Source organism: Hydractinia symbiolongicarpus, chromosome 9, assembly GCF_029227915.1.
Source record: "Hydractinia symbiolongicarpus strain clone_291-10 chromosome 9, HSymV2.1, whole genome shotgun sequence".
Lineage (NCBI taxonomy): Eukaryota > Metazoa > Cnidaria > Hydrozoa > Anthoathecata > Hydractiniidae > Hydractinia > Hydractinia symbiolongicarpus.
Genome location: NC_079883.1, coordinates 28025327 through 28044770, shown reverse-complemented (window position 1 = coordinate 28044770; position 19444 = coordinate 28025327). Strand labels below are relative to the sequence as shown.

Genomic DNA, 19444 nt, shown 5'->3' with positions numbered 1-19444 from the left:
TCACGCTTATTACGAGTCTTATTATAAAAAAACTTTCAAAATAAATTCACTGCGTCTTGTTATAAAAAAACTAAACTTTACTTTATGAAATTAATAAATAAGTTTAAAAAATCTTGTTTGCGCTAGAATTAAATAATAATTTTAATTCTTCAATACAATGTCTACAACGGAGAAGGGTGTCACGACAAGCATTTTTTTCATGTATCATTGCATCACGTACGCAATTAATATTTTTTGTTGCGAAGGGAAAAATAATAATAATTTGTCTCACTAAAATTTTTTTTGGATAAATTTGTTCACTTGTTTTGAATTATTAAAATAACTAGCTGTCAAGGTGAAAAGATAAAAATACTTGCATGCTCAAAAACTTGTTTTTTAAATTTATGCAGCAAGAATACTTCTTTGCTGTTTTGAAAGTTATACAGCATAAATTATTCTTGTGCTGTTTTGAAATTTATACAGCAAGTCATTCTCCTCCCACTTAAAATAAGAGAAAAAACAGGAAAAATAATTTTTATAAAAATTTTTAGCGTTCTTTTAATGTTTTTTGCACAGTCACAGAAAATCAAAATCTAAGTGCAAAACCCTTTTAAAGACTATATATAGTTGACAATATTTAAAGCTTTTCGCAGCATTAAAATTATATATTTGAAATTAATAACGGAGGAGGGTGTTATGACAACCGTATTCTACCTTGTTTTTATTATGTTTCCTAAATGGATCGACGAAGTCATGCAGTATTACATTTTAGCTAGCGTAATTTCTATTTTTAAAAAAAGTAAAGAAATTAAATACTTTTTTGTAAAAGAACATTCTAATTTTATAATTTGTTTTTTATCGTAACATCCACAAATCAAAGAATTACTTGTATAGTTTCGTAATAATTTTCTTAGAAATTAATAACGTTAAATAAAGCCTCTCACAGAAGGCTTGGAGTTCTTTCGAGTTGAAAGATTGCATAAAAGCGACGTTTTTGCAATAAAATTAGATGGCATTTTAAAAGTTTAAGAACGAAGAACGGCAATAGAAAAGCTTTTTTAGATCTCATTTTAAAAGTTTAAGAACGAATAACGGCGATAGAAAAGCTTTTTTAAATCGCATTTTAAAAATCTTAAGAATTATTCAAGGCTCGAAATGTCGATTTACCAAAAAAAAGAATGATTCTTATGAAAATGTGTGTAAACTAACAACGTTTTACACCTCCAGATAAACCCAGCGAAAAAAATATTTATTTTACTTTTTATTACTTTCATTGAAAGTCAGGCAACTTTGTTTAACTTTATTCACACAAGAATTATTATTCCTAACTTATCATAGAAAAAAAAAGAAACTCTTTTAAGCATTGTTTTGTTTCATTTGAAGTTCAGTATTTAATTTAAAATAATTATTATAAAGCAATTTACGTCATCGAGTAATACAAGGCGATAGATCAAGGCTATCGCGACATCCTGATAGACGCGATATGATTCACTTCTATTGAGACAAAAATATGCTCAAAAAGCTACCGCGTATCGTTCGCATCAAGCACAATAGAGGATCACGATGTTAAGATACCTTTTTACAGTACTGTAAATATATATATATTATAGAAAAAAGTGCACTACCGTTGAGATGAAAGTATTTTACCGCATCCACATCAACACAGCATAAACATTCCTAGCCCGTCGGCATCCTCTCAAAATTCCCTCATCGGCACAATGCATTAACCTGTTTATTTATTCTAGAATTTTCTCATGGAAGTACTTGGTCATTGGCGTCGTCGTTATATACAGGCCTTGACTGTGTTGTTATTTTGTACTGAAATCCAATAACAGTAACGTTCAAAGACATTTTATTTACGTTACGAAATACAAAATCGTTTTCTCATGCAATAAAAACTTATTTACTTCCTACTAAAAATCCTACATTACATTGTCGGGGGTGTTCTTTATATTTCGCTCACTCTGTCTTTCTTTCTGAATTGCTTTAATTTAAATTTAATTACGCATAGTGATGTTTTAACCCAGTCTTTTTTGCGCACATTCACACAAAGAGAACGAAGCCCTGCTTCAATATGTGTATTGAAAAAAGTTTGCAGACTTGAATGATATGATAAACTTTTATGGAAAAAGAAATATATTTCTGTGAGTTATTGATTTCCGCCAGTGAAGACAGAATCTTTAAAATCCCCTGAGGAGATAGATAGAGAGATAGATAGAGCCAGCGCAGCTAGGGTGGAGGCCCGAAACTTATCCAGGCTAAAGCCTAAATCCTCGTTTTGACAGATTTTTTTCTGAGAACGAGGCTGAAATGAGTTTTAAGCCACTAAGAATCCTAACAGTGCAACAAATTGTTTTATTATCCAATGAACAATATTTTATTTTAAAGTTTATATGCTATCGAAAGTTAAACCTCTTGCAGTGTAGCATAATGAAGATCGTGTTATAATGCGCCATCTTTGATGATATTAACGTTTCCCTTTTATAATTACGTCATTTCCTTTTGTACAATTTTGCAAGCAGTAGACTAAAGCTATATTCAGCAGAACTTATTAATTATTCATGAATTCTAATTTAAAGAGGAACTGTTAAAGCTGAATATTTTTGGTGAAAAATAATGTATTATAGCTATAAAATCATGACAAGTGTGTTATAAAAGAAAAAATAAGAATAAGTAGTCTGAAAATAACCTTCCAAAAATGATTATGTAAAAAGAATTTGCTGCCACCTTTAAAGATATTTTCCAAGCTGTTTTTCAGAGAAAAAGAGAAAATAAATAAATTTTCAGCCTTGCCGTTGCTCTTATTTTGTTTTTATTGTTCTTCAATTTTCAGGTTTATTATTTTTCTTTTTAAACTGTTCTTATAGAGAAATGAAATTTATGTAAGTTAAGCAGTCCTCAATTTAAAGTGATCTAGTCCTCGATTTAGTCCTCGAAACGAAAAAAACAAACCCTTTGGCAGTAAATTGCCGACGACATAGTCGTTTGCAGCGGTAATTCCTTGGCAATAATTTGCCAACACGAGAGAGTGAATTGCGGCAAATTTAAAAATATTGATTTTTGAAGCTTCATTAGTCTTAAAAACCCTTTAGATATCAGTCTCTTTCGGGAGAGGCGTGCGATCGCACGCGCACGTCTTGCAGACTCCTAAATCGTTTCAGGCGTGTGATTAATCGCACAACTGAAAAATAGAGTTTTTAAAATCAGCCTATAAAATTCATTTTGTAGCGTGCGATGGCCTCGAAATAAATTTTGGAGACTCGTCAAACAAAATTTCCATCACATTTCGTCAGACAAAACGTCCGACAGTTTTACGTCTTGGTCAAAAACGTTTTGTCTTAGAATTATTGAATAGTCCTGGTCCTTTTAATCCACGAGCAAGCCTATTCATAGCTAACCTGAACATCCTAGCTAATTCACCGACTCCTGACTTAGTTAAAAGAACTACGTAGACCTAAATCTCTGTGGCCTGGCCCCTTCGTTGTTGGTAACCAGGTCTTACCACAAGAAATCCAGCCATGCGGTCCTTAACTAATGCAGAGGTGAACGCTGACGGAGCACGGATGAATTAAGTCTGCAAAACTGGACTTAAAGGCGGAACAGACATTTTATCGTGGATTTAATTGTACATAATTTCTTCATTTGACAAAGCAATTGGAAACCATAGCTGGTCCGAATTTAATGGATTTTCTTCATGCCGCAAGTGTTATTTAAAGGGGCACTCCAGTGAAAAAAAATATTTGAAAAAAATGTTATTTTAAGAAGACAATACATAAATATGTCAGAATAAACCTTTTACAATCGTTAAAATCTTTATTTATACCTTAATCAGGTCTGTAAACATCTTCAATTTTAAATAAATTTGGAAGGTCGCGTAAAGTTTGTTCGTTGATAAGATGTCTTGTAGTAATGACGAAATTTTAACTTAGAAAACATAGAATAGGATAATTCTCTTCATGAAAAAGACTTTACAAACCTACAGCCACACGACTTCGAACCTCTTGTGTCTCACAAGGGAGAAATTAATAATGATGCAAAGTGACGAGGTGTCTTTTACTGACTCAAAGTAACGTTCTTAGCATAATATGTTTTAAAGAAATAGAAAATATATTTAATCGCTTTTTTTAACATTCTTTTTGTCAAAAAACTTTATCATTTGCTTCAGTAAAAAAACTTTCACAAGCCAATTTATTTTTATTTCAAAATTCAGCAATATTTGTCCTCCGCACGTGCTTTTTTGCTCACAAATGCGCACAAACTTTATGTAAAGTTGAAAATTTCGCCATGATGGAGGACCATTCAAATGCGTGATCGAAAGATGGAATAATGTTCGGGTCGTGATAAGTTGGAAAACGGGGGTATTAATATTGATAAATAAAAATCATTGTTATGATTATGGTAGGTCATAAATGTGTTGCAGAAGCTACTGATTTATAAGTAGTTGTTTTGACAAAGCCGTTTTAGAAACTGCATTATCAGCATTACATGCAGCCTTAAACAGTTACAAAGATTGAAGAAAATGGGTACATTTACGCCCTGAAAATATTCGGCATGACCTTCCATCAAAAAAGCTTCTTTTTTGAAAAACAAAGAATAGAAACTTGAGCGCTACGAAAGATGTGTAACTAGAAAACTTTTTTTGTCTGTGTTTGTATTGGAAATTGGTATAATGTTCTTTCATTTAATATAAAAATGTACAAAATGTTATTTGGTTGTGTTCTGTGGATATAAGTACAAATAATGAAATGAGAAGAAATGAGAAACTTTGATCGCGTTCACTAGCTGAAATTTTTGCGTTCTTTCTTTTTCACAACAGACGGGATTCTGTGAAAACTTCCTTCTTTACACTTCTCTAATCGATTGGTACATCGAAACGCAAAGCAACTAACCATTTTTTAAAGATTTAAATGTAAATTACATACAAAAAGCAATTTAAATGTAACCTATAGGTCTTAACATGAACGTTCTCTGTGCTCGCTTAAACTTTCTGCACGATGTGATGTCATTATTTATAATCGAGTCCAGTCCTAAATGAAATCGCACCTGTCTGTTTTTTTAAGGAGCGAAGGCTTGTGCAACAATTTTAAATAAGAAAAACAAGTAAAGTAAATTTTTTTTGATTTCTTATGCTTTTCTGAGTACATAAAACAAAAAACAAAAAAGTGTTTTTTACTGGAGTTCCCCTTTAAGCAACTTTAAAAACAAAACCCACATGCGGTTAAAAACATTTGTTTGCATAAGTGTTGTTCAAATGTAGCTGATGGATAAAGATTTTTTGTAATTTGAAAACATTAAGTTTATAAAAATAGTCATGCATACTATCTCGGATATGTAAAAAAGAGATATCTCGGATATGTAAAAGAGAGAGTCGCTATACGTAGATGCTCGATCATCGTATTTGGGGTTCACGACCCCCACTTTTCTACCGCAAAATTAGTGTGCAACAAAGATTAGCCTCGGCAGTTCTTTGCCCTCGCGAAATGAAACCGCGCCAGCAATTGCAACGGCAATTGCCGACTACTGATGCTAATTTCGAGGGCTGTTAAGTTAGCTATGATTTACGGTTTCAATAATAATCAAAAAGTGAATTTCAAAATTTTAGCATATTCAATGATTTTGTTCCCCCATATTACTCAGTCCTCTTCAATGTTCAGTACTTTTTCAGATTATTGCTAATGGCGGAAATCTTTAAGCTGGAGAGCTTCTTGTTTTTATATACAAAAAACTTTATTTTTACCGTACAGTCCCTTTAATTATATTTTTTTGGCTATTTTCTTCATTTTGTTGTTCTAGAAAAACTAAGTAAAAACTACTCTTATATAATAAAATGACTCCTTTAACCAAATCATTTTGCATTATATCAGACCATTTTGTGAGAGGCGTGCGATCGCACGCACACGCCCCCCTCCCCACACACACGCAGATTTATTTAGGCCTACGCAGATTTACTTAGTCTTGCGAAAATTTTGTTTCTTTATGTCTGCGATAGCTTTCTGAAATTATCGAAATTACGAAAAAAGTGAAATATGAAGTCAGAGAATGATTTAGGAAGGCTTTACAACCATTATCGTTAACTTTAATCTTTTTCATGTATGTTGAAAACGGCGTAGTTAAAATGCATAAAGAAACAAATTTTTTTATCCATTTTCATCTTACCTATCATAGTGCGCATAATAAAATGAGTGGCAGTAATGGGAAGAACAAAGTTTTATGTGTCTTATTAATTGTATTTTAAATTTAATTTTTTGTGGCCACTGTTGTTTAAAAATAGCGAATATAAAAAAAGAATAAAAAATATCACTAACTAAATTGTTACATTTTTTACTTTTTTTAACAGCATTTATCAATTTAGTCCTGGGCACTAGCTTGTGATATACATGACAATAACACCCAAAATTATACCTGCCATACTGCTCTATTACAAAAAGCAAATCATTTCAATACGCTCAATGTGATTGCGAGAGTGAGGAAATCGTTATTGAGAGAAAAAAATTAAATTTGTGTGGATTTAAATTCCTGGCTGTAAACATTGTTGGCACTTTTTACTCTTTGCATGTTCCCTACACCAAAACAATAAAGGAATTTTGTTTTCACTTTTGCTTTTTGAAAATTGTGTGGATTTAAATTCCTGGCTGTAAACATTGTTGGCACTTTTTACTCTTTTCATGTTCCCTACACCAAAACAATAAAGGAATTTTGTTTTCACTTTTGCTTTTTGAAAATTTAATTTTTTAAGATCGCATGCGCAGCACACGCACGAAATTATTAAGGCGTGCAATGCAGGAAAAACCATGGCACCATGATTGAGTGTATTACAACAATATTTAATGATAACTTACGTGTCTCGTTTGATTGGAGCTTTCTCATGACATTTTAGACTAGTTTTCAGGACCCTTGAGCACTTACTACCAAATTTATAAAGTGGCTGTTTGGGAACAAGAATCATAGAAATTTTTTTGCTGCTCTAGTTCTTCTGTCCCAGAATGTAAAAAATTGTGATCTGAAAATATCGATCGGTCAGGTGGAATACCCACTGCACACCAAAACTTTGTGATGTCCACCTTATAACTTTTGCAATTTGTGAGGGAGACCAGGTTTTCATTCTTCTAGTTGGTGATTTAATATCGGTGAGGGAAATGTTACCATAGCATTAAGTTAACCAAGCAAGGGAATTAAGCATTAAGTCAAGCCATGCAAGGGAAATTGGGGAGATCCCTGTTGTGGCAGACCATAATTAGGTTTCCGTAGCTCGATTGAGCAGTAAATACACTCCCATCTAAGGAATGGCCCATCCTGGAAATAATATACAGGGTATATCCCTCGATGTTTGTGAGGCTAGCCATGTAAAATATGCACATATCTAATCTATCTCAGTGAAACCTTTTCGTCTCCCTCTATGGTATCTAGTTGAGTTTTTTTTAATTGGCAATATTAATCTCAAAGCAAACTTACATTTCGCTTTCTTTCCCCAACAACAAGTCGTTGTGACATGATGATGAAAATGATCCTATCCTACTTAAGCATAGACAGGATACCTGTCTCTCTTTTCTGCTCTCGCGCTGTCCTGCTTTTTTAACCCTGCTTTTTTTAGCGCGCTATCGCTGAAAAGAGAGACAGGACTAACCTACCGTAGGAATGCAACTGCTACTTTCTGATTGGCTAATTTTTGCAGGGCAGTTGCGCAACAATTTTGTTGATCCGTGGCCGTATCAACTAAACTAATAAAGAAAGCTACACCCTTTTAATTATATTATAGTGAGGCTGATGATTAAAATTATGGATTTAATTTATTTCATTGAACATGGCGACTGTTTCGGATGTTTCAAAAGTCATCTCAAACATTTTAGTTCCACTTTCTTTTTCAATTAAACCCAAACAATTAGAAGCTGTGGTAAATATTTTAAATGGAGTCGATACCTTGTGTATTTTTCCAACGTGTTATGGTAAAAGTTTAATCTACCAACTTTTACCAAGTGTGTGTTTGGAGTTAAATATAGCACCTTCACCACTTGTTTTAGTCGTTTCTCCTCTTAATTCTTTAATCCAAGATCAAGTTTCATCTGCAAATTCGTTAAGTGCGTTAGGATTAAAGGCTTCCAAACTAGATTGCAATGATTATGGGGATATTATATCTGGCAATTTCAATATTTTGATTGGCACACCTGAATCTTGGCTTAATAATGCCAGGTGGAGACAGTTTCTCTCATCCAAATTTGTACTGGACAATGCTGTTTGCCTTGTTGTGGATGAAGTACACAAAGTGTCATGGTATGGTGTTTTTATTATTGGTGCCCCAAAGCTGCAAAGAAAGCATTTTCAGAATGTATGTTTTGTATAATAACATCCTCCATCATAATATGATGCTAGATATAACTAAATCTGACCCCATGATATTCCTCTATGCATCTTTAGTTTTTAGCGAGAGAAAAGAGAGTGTAGTTTAATGCAAAACAGCATGAACTTTACTGTACATGCAGATGCAGGCTCATTTTCTGCCACTCTCTGTAAAAGATGAAAACGTTTTCCATTTTTTGAACCAAGTTTTATTTTATAGCTTTATAATGGTTATATATCCTTATCTTAGGGGTGCCTCACCAATGAGCAATGAGGACAAGCCATTCAGAGAAGCATTTGGTAGAATCAGTGAAATGCGGTCTATCTGTCGTCAAGATTTACCTATTCTTGCCCTCAGTGCCACTGTGGATGTTGATTTGACCCAGCTTGTTATTGGAAGTTGCGGATTATCAAAAAAACTGAGCGTAATATCAGTATGTAGTGACAGACAAAATATACGATTGTGTGTTTTGAATATTTCCAGTAGGGAAAATGTCCAATGTCTGAAGTGGATTGTTGAGACTTTTTTATCAGAGGTTTCTGATACACATAAAGTAATAATTTACTGTCGATCAGTGACTTTGTGTGGTTTTGTTTACTACCACGTTCGTAAGATGATTGAACGAGAAACTTTGGGAAATGGTATGAAATCTACCGACTTAATTGCCTTATTTCACTCTGGAACATTGGAAGCCCAAAAATCGAATGTTTTATCAGCCCTGACATCAGACACAGGTATGCACATATAGCTGTAATATTTTTTACCTTTCATATTTTGTAATGTATACGACACCCTTTCAGCATTTTTTTCATTGATGTTGCTACGTAATGAACGCAGTAATTCCTTTAAAAAATGATTTAAATGTTCCAGGTGAAGATCATTTGATATATTTCTTCCTTTGTATCCCTGTGTATTAATGAACCTTCCCCAGGTCAACTTGAATGCATTTTCCGGTTCCAATCTGATTTGGTATAACAACTTCAGGATGGTGTATGCGTATTTGTGATGCCGAGTTGCCTTGAAGTAAAGCAGAACCAACTTATAACTTTCGATTAATCGTTCACCATCTCCCTGTCTTATTGCATCATTCAAGTTCTTGAGTAGCAGATTGATAGTGAACAAGGCTTTCTGATAACATAGGACGTGGTCCTTTATAATAGGCTGCTGTATTACATCAGGTTCGCGTCTATGAAAATATAAAAGTTTTAACATTTTTATTTTTATTTTAACTGTAAAGGTACGATATATATACTGAACATGGGTTTCACATAATAATTACATTTAAATATACATTATCTGACCTGTCCATGTTATGCTTCAGTTTCTCATGAAGATCCCTCGTACGTGCGGATTTGAAGGGGCAATGATTACATTCTCCAGTAGCATTTTTGGAGCAGATGAATATTTTCAGCTTTCTTATGCCTTCTTGTTTAAGTTTTTCTCTTACATTGCCTATGTTGTCAGCATATGTTACTGTGTATCTAGACATTTGTTATTTAGTATACGATGAAATGTAATTTTATTAGTCACGACATTACTGAACATATATTATCACATAAATCTACCTTTTTATTATATCTTCAACATGCATAGAAATCCATTTTCGTTTCTCTTCCTCACATCCTGTTTTGATATTTGTCGGTACTGGGTCATCTTAATGAAGAAATAAGTTTCAAATTTAGTAAACAATTTATATAAATTTGCATGAATAATTTGTAACATAAAGACCTTCAAATGTTGCCATGTTGAAGTGCTCCATTGTAATAGCGACTATTTGTGCATCTAGTTCTTTATCCGAAAATTCACCGTAGGCATTCATTGCAGCATTTGGACCTTTTTTAGCATTGCTTGTACGTAACACGTTCATCGCCCACTGTGTCGTTCCAAACTCTGCGCCTGATGTCTCTTTACGAAAAAGCGAATCTTTGACCTGTTATAACGAAACACTTTATTATTTAAACTGTCTGATACATCGGGAAAGTAGGTGAAAGTGATATCACTTCCATCAAAATTTCAGGATTTTTCAGTTTAAAAAAAATTGATACCTCGTAAAGAGTCATTTTCAAGTGCCAGTCCTCAAATTTGGGTTGTAGACCTTCAATACGATCGTAGCTGGTATCGCCATCCAGAAAAGCGCGAATGATGTTGATAGAACGTTCCTCAGTCAATTGGTCCCCACCAAAAGGAATCGGTTGAAGTATCTGAAAAAAGAGAGAACATTTTTTATGTCAAAACGGCGAGGCAAACATATAATTTTGTTATGAATTTACTGACCTCCAATTTTCCGTTTCCGTTTATCGTTTGTGGCACATATTCTTTCTGTATATGACGTAAGATCTTGGTAATTCCAGATGCCGTGTTTTCCGACTCCAACAACAGTCCAAGACTAACAACCTCTGATTTTTTCGACATTTCATCGACGAATGGATGTGCTATATGTTTCTGCGTATGTTTCTTGAAAGATTCAAACGCTGGTATGAAGGATACGATAGTTCTTGTTACCAAGTGCTTGAAATTATTTGCCAACATCACGAGCGTGTGGTTATCTGGTAGAACACTTGCACGCCTGTAATCTTCAAAACTTTTAGGATCTAAATCAATCAATCATGATATACCCAAACATATTTATAAAATTTAAGCCAATTCCATTTATGGCATTTGACATAAAAATAAATAATTTGAAAATGACCTTGAGAGGGGTGCACGCGATCTTTAACAGCTATGTAATGAAACCAGTGATGACTCCTATTGGGATTGTTGATTCCTTGGTGTCTGACGTTAACTTCGTAGTCTAGATTATCGCCAATAATCTGCCAACATACAATATATATGCAGCTTATATTTGAAATGCAACGTTTCTGAATTACTAGAGAAAAAAGTATTACCTGGTACCCAACACTCTCCGGATCATTGGATTCTATCATATTTTTCCAACCTTTAACGTCTTGGTCATGATTACAGGCTAATTTCTTGTTTTTGTTCAATGCAGTTTGATAACTATTGGTTACACCAAGGGCATTGAACCATTTAAACGCCCGCTTCTTAGCACCAGCGGCAATGAACAGCTGGTCATTGCGATGCGAGACTATACAGGCTCTGCTTTTATGATATCTTGCTTTGAACAGGATTCCGAAACACGCCACTTGTTGTCCAATATATACCCTGTAAAATATTAAGCGTATAGAACATATTCGTAACATTTTGTTGCTCTCCGTATCTCTTGGACAGTCATCGATCTTACCCTTTCTCTCCAGCTACTGCACCTCTTATGGCAGCCGACAGGATTGGGCAAAGTTCTTCCATCCTCTCTAAGAATTTCGCGTCGTTAAAATTGACTAAAGCATCGACAGAGACGTCTGTCATTAAATTGTCACGCTCAACTCTTGCCATTTCCTGTTTGCACTCGTTTTCAACTACGATATTTAAGGAATCTAGTTCTGAAGCATTCTATGAAAAAAACTAGTGTATATAGTATCAACGATACAAAGAAAAGAATAACACAAAAAAATCGCTCATGAATTACCTGATCGTCAGCAATTTTACATTTTCGTTTAAATCTACAGTTTTTCCACCTCAATCTGAGTTCTTCTGCTTTCTCCAGTACTCCTATTCCTCTATAGCACTTGTCACACACCGATCCATTTACACACTTTTTTTTCCTGTCGTCATTATTAACACTATCAATATCACGATTAAGGAGTTGGAAGCCAATTTTGTGCAGCCTCTGCAACTCCATAGGCCACAAGAGATGTCTACTTTCCTTACAGTTTTTATATTCTTTCAAACAAAGACGACATGAAGTCATACTTCTTGCAACTCCAGACACAAGGGTTTTTTTATATCGTAGTGTTGTTTTTTGTACATGTGCGCTCCATGTGTTTTCTTAAATTTCCCGCTTGAACTTTAAAGACATTAGTCCACTCACTCGCGGTGGTTAAAACCTTATTACAGTATACAGTTGTATATTTTTTTCAAACTTTTAATCACAGAAGGAGAGTGCTGTGAGGGAAAATAATCTATCAAGATTTCGAGATGTGGATGCTTTTTCCATGCTTAACACGAATAAGATACTATTCCTTCTTGTTTAGAAAAGACAACCAAGCAACTGTAAACAACGTTCTATCTAAATGTTATCGCTTAAAAGGTGTTTTAAATGGCGATTGATCAAGCAGGCAGCTGCATGTGCGTTGACTGATATTTTTCAATAAATGTGAGTTTGGTGGGATACTTTTAAATGTTCAAACATATTAAAAATTATTATGCGGTAACTCCATTATTCTTTTTTAGTATTTAAGCCATTTCTAGCGATTTTATTTGACTAAAGCTAGAATTTTTTGTCTTTTAGTCGCAGCTATAGCTAGCTAGCTACCTTAAGCTAATTAATGTTTGTTTTTAATCCGCCATGTTTTAAAGTGACTTCCAAAATAATTATGCGAATATTTAAAAACAATACTGTGAAATTTAAGTGGCTAATATTTTTGATTTTGAAATCAGTTGTCAGTTTGAATGTTAACTGTCAAGGTAGGTTATTCTAAACTCTCTTTTTTCTCTTCTCTATCAAAAATATCAAAAAGGGAAAAATGATGAGTTTAGTTTACTAGACTAACTTAAGCAGTAACTAACGCAGTGAAAGTACTGTTAATCAACGCGTGAAGCACCTCACGACACGACGCACCGAGTGCACATCGAAATGGAAAGTGAGAGTGAATTACGGTCACAGTTTTGTATCTCAAATTTTCAGCCTTCTGATTGGCTAGAGATGCAGTACGGGTTGTGGTGTACGTAACGTCCGTGAAAGTAAAAAGGCAAACAAAGATGGCAGAAAAGATGTAGCGTATCTGCAAAATTCCACTGGCATCAGGCACAAAAAACGCGAAGTAAGCCGTCTATAGCTAACACACCTGAAGATAGGAATGTAAGCCTTTGTTATTATCGCCTTTAGCTATAACTTTCGAAGTTGATGAAGCTAAATGTGTCGAGAACTGACTAGCCCAATCAACTTCCAGCACCTTCAAATGGCCCACATCCTCACATCAGTTAGGTTAACCTATCATCATCATCATCATTCTTGGCTTAACGTCCGTTTTCCATGCTAGCATGGGTTGGACGAGGTATATTAATGACCCTCTTCCAATCTGATCTAGACTGTGTTAGATCTAAACTCAACTTCTGCTGTATCAAGTCTGTCCTTATAACCTCCTGCCAAGTCTTTCTCAGTCTGCCTCTGGGCTTTGCCCCAGGAACTATCAAGTCTCCACACTTTCTTACCCAATTATCCTCCTCCATTCTTTCCAAGAGCCCCAGCCAATTCAATCTTCTTATCTGGATAACATCTTTAATTCTACGGATACTTATCCTGCTTCTTAGCTCATCTGAACTCTTTCTGTCTCTCAGACTGGCGTTACACATCCACCTAACCATTCTTATATCATTCCTTTTTAAAAGGTCAAGATCTTCCTGCTTCACTGCCCATGCCTCACTACCATACAACATAACACTTCTTACACAGGGCAATGGTAATATTTACTTACACATATGGAATCAACGCCAATATATATCTATATCCATCGACAGCAAAAAGTAATACCAACATCTTGTGGATAGTTCATGTGTATGAAATCTGTACAATAAATGAATTTCCAAAATTACTCAAAATTTATGAATTTTTGTACACACGCTATTTAGTAGGTAAAAAAGCGAAACCACAGAGGGCTAAATGAAATGTAAATCGTAGATTTTTTAGAGGCAAGATCTAAAAGGCACTGGAATTAATCTTTTTAGTAAATAGTTTTTTTTTGATTTATTTCTATGATTACTTCAATTTTTTGCTTTTATGTGTTTATTGTGCTTAATGCGAAATCAAAATAATGAGTTGCACAGAAAGTCATTTAAACAATATATACTCTATTTAATTTTTGGACTACTTATTATTATTGAGATACAAAAGGGTAGAATCTGAACCGAATAAAGGAAAAAAAGTTTTTGGAACCTAGGGGTCATGGACCTGATCCTCACATTATATAGGATAACCTCTATTTGCACATCAATAATTTATATTTTGTTATTTTTGTTTTAGTCTAACATCAGGCACCAGTAGGTATGTGTGAATATGCAGTTCATGATGGAATTTATTGATTACAACCCGATTGTAAGAAAAACAACCGATTAATACGTTATGATGGAAGAACAGCAAAATAGCATATTATAAACATGAAAGTCGTTTTTGTTCTATGGTAATAGTTGTTGTGATTGTTATAAATATATATATATAAAAATGAGTAAAATTTGAAAAACCAGAAAAAGACGATTGCTGTAATAATATCTCCTATATAATTTGAAAAAAGTCCGTCTGGGTGTGAGGCAAGGTAAATTATATTTTCTACAATTTTCTTTGCCTAAAGAAACATCTTCTAAAACTATGTTCTGTATTTTGAAACTTCTTTAATTGTCTAAAACAAATCACATGATAAAAGGAAATAATTTCATTAGCTGGGAATTTTGGCAGTTTTACCCTAATTTAAATTTGCTAAAGGTTTTTTAAAATGGACTCTTATTATACGAATTTATGTTTTGCGTTTGAATGACGTTTTTATATGTCGAATATCCCAAATAGAAATTACTATCTGCAAGGAATCTTTTTACTCCTTGATGGTTACTCATGTTTCTAATCAAATATTGGTAGAGCTTAGAGATATTTTATAATTTTGTTGTTTTGTACAACCTATACTCAATTTATTTTGTTTTGTAATTATCTAAAAAATAGAAAGTAACGAGCTGTGACTATTGAAGACTGTTTACTTTTTGTTCTCATTTTCTTGTAATTTGAGTTATTGTCGTGAGTTTTGTGAAAAATAATACCTTAAAATTTTGTTTTATGGTAAAGAAATATTGTACACGAATTCGTTTTTTTATTCTTAACACCAGCAGGTTTAATGTAGTTATGTTTCCGTTTATTAATTCGACCTGTTATCCCCTTTCACAGATATAGTTATTTTTTTAATTTCATAGTTAGTAAGTTAAGTATGGACGCCATAAGTACGGATGAAGTAGAATATAATGCAATGCTGACATCATTAGAAGAAGTTCCAGAGGTGTTAGTTAAAGACATGGAGGTTGCTTCCAATGTTATTATTGACAGTGGTTTAGAAGATACTAATTTCAGTATCACGTCAACAGATCTTGCCAACTCGTGTAGGTGATTAATATACTGTCAACTCCCGAAACTCTAAACAACTCGAAATTTTATGACCTCCAACACTAGCGTCGTTATCATGAGTATTCCTTAAAGATAATACTTACCCGTTAACTCTGACCTCGGGTACCTTGCAAACCGCTCTTAAGCCTACTCTTAGTTATAATGTTCAGTAAATCGAACTGTTCACTGAGGAAGGTAAAATTTACTAAAACGACGAAAAGAAATTATTGTAAACATTTTAAGTGTTAACTTTTCGGTTGGATATAATATATTACATACTTACGCAAAGTTAGTACGCTTTAAGATTATCATGCTAAACTGTATCAAGAATGCATTACCATACATAAAATTGAAGTATGTCCCACTCGACAGTAAAAAGATTAGAGTTAGAGGGAGTTGACTGTAGTTTACATTTTCTTCAAAGGAAGCAATATATATATAAATATTTTTCATATTTTCCCACTTCATATCTTGCGACTAAAAGATGGCAGATTTAAGAATGTTGATACATATTGTCAGTAATGTTAACCCATCGTTCACTACTTTGCTAACGTGATAACAGCTAAACTTTGCGTTGTCACCATATTAAAAGAATTACTGAGTATTGTGTTCTATATCATATTTACCTTGTCATATTTAGCCTATTCAGTGGAGGCAGAGACAGATAAAAAGAAAATCGCATTGGCAAATTTAAATAAATGCCACGAAGCGTTAGATTTGGAGACTTCAATAACAACGGCAATGCTTTCATCTTGTTTTAAAGCGAGCAACGCGATAATAAAAGCAGAGGACACTTGCTTGACAATGACAGCATCTGGTTATTATGATGATGTGTTTTATTGCTCTGTTTTGCAAATAGAAGTACCAGTTCGAAGAGTTTATGTGTGCCGCCTTTTTGAATCTGGTGGATTTCAAGGGTATTTTCATAACGAAGGGCAGTGTTTTATTCAGCAACGCTTAGGTTTAACGAATGACCTGTTACCCTACCATGTCTATACAATGGATGATGTCAACATGGAAAAAATCAGATCTATAAAATTATACCAAACAATGCGCAATTCTGGTAATTCGTATTAAGTAATCGTTATTATAATCTGGTAGAAGAGTGTTTTAAATTTAAGCTAGAATAAAAGAAAGTTGCAAGGCTTTTTTTATTTCCCAATCCATTTTAGAAGTTGATGTATCGCTGCAGTTTCTGCGTATCTTGGACGAATGTGCTTTTCTTAACGCATCATACTTTCCAATAACCAAGTTGCGATTGCTTTGTCAGATTATTGAAATTAGAAACAAACTTTTGCTCTCGTAAATTATAATTTAAAGAGCCGTATCTTTATTTCTTTAGAAAATTGCAACGAAAAAAAGAAGAATGTAACTTCAAGGAATATAAAAGGCAACAAAAATAGTTTTTACAATACTATGAGCTCGATTATGCCAACCATACAATCAGAAAAAGTGAAATGTCTATTTGTTTTTGGTATTACGTTGCACAACAGCCAAAAGTTTGAGGCAAATGAAAATAAAATTGAGAATCGGTACGTATGTAACCTTGCGCGCATGCGATGAAATGATTATACTGAATTATCCTTCTGTTTCCTATTATTTCTGTGTTTTTTTTTTTGTATTTTAGTCACGTTATATGCGATAATAAAGAAATTTGTTCAACACTCCAACCTCAAATTGTCAAATATCGTTCCAAGTCAACATTTTCACAAAGCATACGGAGATGTCTCCTTCAGCAATATCCCTCTGTGATTTCTCTGAACGATCAGTTTTCTATTATTTCATCTTTATCAAACCACCATCGGTGGGACTGGCCTGCTAGTTCCTTACAATTGAAGTATGAACAACGGTTTTCCACATCTATGAAGTACTATCCCGGGTCACCAAGAAACCGGATCATACAAGCATGGTGTTACAGAAATGACCCAGGAAATATAATTGACGCGTGCCTGAACAATTTGTTCGGTTCCAAATGCGAAATTCCGTATTCAAAAAAGAGGTCTGGAGAACCTTATCGGAAACGATATCCTGTTGCAGTAAGGTCAAAACAAGCGGCAACTATAACACCAGCCATTTATCCAAACTTGGCAGATGATTACGGAACAAATCTTTATAAATATTTCTGTGGTGAATTATTCCGTCATAACCGTCTTCACTGGAGATTAAGAAACGAAAATAAACAAGTTGTTGCTATGGGTGGTTACGACATCTACAGTGGAGACTTTATGGTAACCTTTTCTTTCTCTTAACGTTCAAATTAATTTCAATTTGTTTAAATTTAGCTGTTTTCAACTCTCTATGTAATCGCTATGTACATTTTTCAGCTTCTTGCAATCATTACATAACAATATACGCCAGACATAGACGGACGGTAACAACAGACACGGTTACGAGCTATTAATTTTTTTCCAACTTTTATTTATACTGATTTTTTGCCTTAAAATGTTCTCCATCTATAAATAACATTTTAATGTCCGTTATATTTCTCGAATTTTTAGAATTATGAATACGTTCATGTTACTGCGGTAAAAACGGAAACGACACCGATAATTACATGCCAATGTAAAATCTTTAGTACGTTGCAAGCCTCAATCGATGTTGATCATGGACATTATGCAAATGCGAGAGAGAGGGTCACGTGTTGCCATTGTCGCTTAATGAAGGAATTAATGATATTTGTAGATTTTGACGGTTTAAACGAATCAGCGATTATTCCAGAACATATTAACAAACAGGTGTGTTTTGTTATATTCATTTGTAACTACATTTGTAAGAAATACCGGACAAATTATTGGGTAGCATAAGGGGTCAAATTTTGAAAATAATCTCCTTAATTAACTATATGTGTTGTGTCAATAAGAAACTCTGACAGAAAGGGTTGTTATAAATCTGTGTAAGTCTGTTTTAATTTTTTTTATTTTAAATCTTAGATTGTTCTGGAAGCTCTTGAATGTACGAGTCGATCTTTATTGCGTGGTGGTTTGCATGGGCATCGCATATGAAAATCGACTTTCGTATGTCCTGCTCTTGGTGCGGCGGAAAATGCAATTCACTTGCTTGTGATGGAACGAAAATTGGATTAAATTTTAAACAAGCATTTGTTTCACCCATTGAACGCTCCAACGAATCTGAAATTTTGGAAACGAAACTGAGACGATTGGATCGGTGCTTTATTCCCACATCCATGAACAACACTGCAGCATTTTGCAAATTGGCGCGAGACACTTTTCAACAAATGTGTCGATTTATAATTGATGGGGATTATAACCAGATTTCGTCCCTTATGTTCAAAGAATATGTGCAGTTACTTGATGATCGAGTTGTACCTTTTATTTCTCGCGTTTTTAACATACAACAGGAAGGTATAGATCGAAACGAACAACTGACCGCCGCCAAGTTGTTATAGATGCTGTTTACTGATTGTTCCGTTGATGTCATATGTCCTATCGCTTTAGCAAAAAAGCTGAACAGTTTTTTTAGCACTAGCAGTATGGACACTTTGGCGTTTGCCGAAGATGTTAAGACATATTGTCCTGAGATGGCATGGTTAATGATACAATCATTCCTCGTTCATAATGGGACGATTCCCGAGGACACGCTTAGCTTTTTCGTACACGTATGCGAGCGTGTAAAATCTATACATTCTTTTAATACTCCACCTGCACCAACTCGAAATTAGAAGGTACTTATAACCCGGCGAAGTACGGTCGAGCGTACTACTTTACTGAGAATGGAGAGCAAATAAGAAAAATGCGAAGTTTTTCCATGGATAAAAGGGAAATAAAAGACACCGCAAATGATGACACCCCAGATGTTAGATGTCGGAAGGTGTACCCGGACGTGTCAAAAAAAGGGACAACATATCTTTTTTGTGGTTTTGTCCTTATCATGGTCACTGTCTTGGGTTTCACATTATAACAGGAAGTGAAGGAAGA

The 19444-nt window shown here is 34.1% G+C and overlaps 5 protein-coding genes across 9 annotated transcripts in view; 3 read left to right on the top strand and 2 right to left on the bottom strand.

The window, feature by feature from the left end:
- Nucleotides 1-12980, bottom strand: part of LOC130656547 (UTP--glucose-1-phosphate uridylyltransferase-like) — a 32660-nt gene extending 19680 nt beyond the window's left edge. Inside the window, exons 1-2 of one of the 2 annotated variants that reach the window (XM_057459427.1) lie at nucleotides 12959-12980; nucleotides 7432-7486 (exon numbers count right to left, since the gene is read on the bottom strand). In XM_057459427.1, the coding sequence (XP_057315410.1) occupies nucleotides 7432-7470 (39 nt within the window). In that variant the 5' untranslated portion in view covers nucleotides 7471-7486; nucleotides 12959-12980. Of the gene's footprint in view, nucleotides 1-7431; nucleotides 7576-12958 lie in introns of those variants that run through there. The other variant, XM_057459426.1, reaches the window with a different exon arrangement.
- Nucleotides 7781-9154, top strand: LOC130656549 (ATP-dependent DNA helicase RecQ-like). The gene is made up of 2 exons (XM_057459431.1): nucleotides 7781-8247; nucleotides 8564-9154. Exons 1-2 carry the CDS (start codon nucleotides 7781-7783, stop codon nucleotides 9060-9062), a joined length of 966 nt encoding a protein of 321 aa, XP_057315414.1. The 3' UTR covers nucleotides 9063-9154.
- On the bottom strand, nucleotides 10538-12431 carry LOC130656552 (uncharacterized). 2 transcript variants are annotated; one of them, XM_057459434.1, is made up of 3 exons: nucleotides 11200-12431; nucleotides 11004-11124; nucleotides 10538-10905 (listed from the first exon to the last, which is right to left on the bottom strand). In XM_057459434.1, the coding sequence occupies exons 1-3, from the start codon at nucleotides 11512-11514 to the stop codon at nucleotides 10538-10540; spliced, it is 804 nt and encodes a 267-aa protein (XP_057315417.1). In that variant the 5' UTR covers nucleotides 11515-12431. The 2 variants fall into 2 exon arrangements, with proteins under 2 accessions (XP_057315417.1, XP_057315416.1); XM_057459433.1 differs by having other exon boundaries at nucleotides 11004-12431.
- LOC130656555 (uncharacterized) lies at nucleotides 12398-16595 on the top strand. Of its 3 annotated transcripts, none has more exons than XM_057459438.1 (3): nucleotides 12398-12524; nucleotides 14391-15505; nucleotides 16150-16595. In XM_057459438.1, the coding sequence occupies exons 2-3, from the start codon at nucleotides 15337-15339 to the stop codon at nucleotides 16584-16586; spliced, it is 606 nt and encodes a 201-aa protein (XP_057315421.1). In that variant the 5' UTR covers nucleotides 12398-12524; nucleotides 14391-15336; the 3' UTR covers nucleotides 16587-16595. The 3 variants fall into 3 exon arrangements, with proteins under 3 accessions (XP_057315421.1, XP_057315420.1, XP_057315422.1); XM_057459437.1 differs by having other exon boundaries at nucleotides 12446-13229; XM_057459439.1 differs by having other exon boundaries at nucleotides 12473-12578.
- A 314-nt stretch (nucleotides 16596-16909) lies between these two features.
- On the top strand, nucleotides 16910-17758 carry LOC130656553 (uncharacterized). The gene is made up of 2 exons (XM_057459435.1): nucleotides 16910-17041; nucleotides 17137-17758. The coding sequence occupies exons 1-2, from the start codon at nucleotides 16926-16928 to the stop codon at nucleotides 17756-17758; spliced, it is 738 nt and encodes a 245-aa protein (XP_057315418.1). The 5' UTR covers nucleotides 16910-16925.
- Nucleotides 17759-19444: the final 1686 nt, after the last annotated feature.

What these genes read in the sequence shown, in the direction of transcription:
- LOC130656555 (XM_057459438.1), top strand. Translation starts at nt 15,337, where the DNA reads ATGGACGCCATAAGTACGGATGAAGTAGAATATAATGCAATGCTGACA. An exon ending in AACAGATCTTGCCAACTCGT is followed by an intron (nt 15,506 to 16,149) that starts GTAGGTGATTAA and finishes TGTCATATTTAG; the next exon opens with CCTATTCAGTGGAGGCAGAG.
- LOC130656553 (XM_057459435.1), top strand. Translation starts at nt 16,926, where the DNA reads ATGAGCTCGATTATGCCAACCATACAATCAGAAAAAGTGAAATGTCTA. An exon ending in GAAAATAAAATTGAGAATCG is followed by an intron (nt 17,042 to 17,136) that starts GTACGTATGTAA and finishes TTTGTATTTTAG; the next exon opens with TCACGTTATATGCGATAATA.
- LOC130656552 (XM_057459433.1), bottom strand. Translation starts at nt 11,514, where the DNA reads ATGTTACGAATATGTTCTATACGCTTAATATTTTACAGGGTATATATT. An exon ending in TCGCGTGCACCCCTCTCAAG is followed by an intron (nt 10,906 to 11,003) that starts GTCATTTTCAAA and finishes TGATTGATTTAG; the next exon opens with ATCCTAAAAGTTTTGAAGAT.
- LOC130656549 (XM_057459431.1), top strand. Translation starts at nt 7,781, where the DNA reads ATGGCGACTGTTTCGGATGTTTCAAAAGTCATCTCAAACATTTTAGTT. An exon ending in GAAGTACACAAAGTGTCATG is followed by an intron (nt 8,248 to 8,563) that starts GTATGGTGTTTT and finishes TCCTTATCTTAG; the next exon opens with GGGTGCCTCACCAATGAGCA.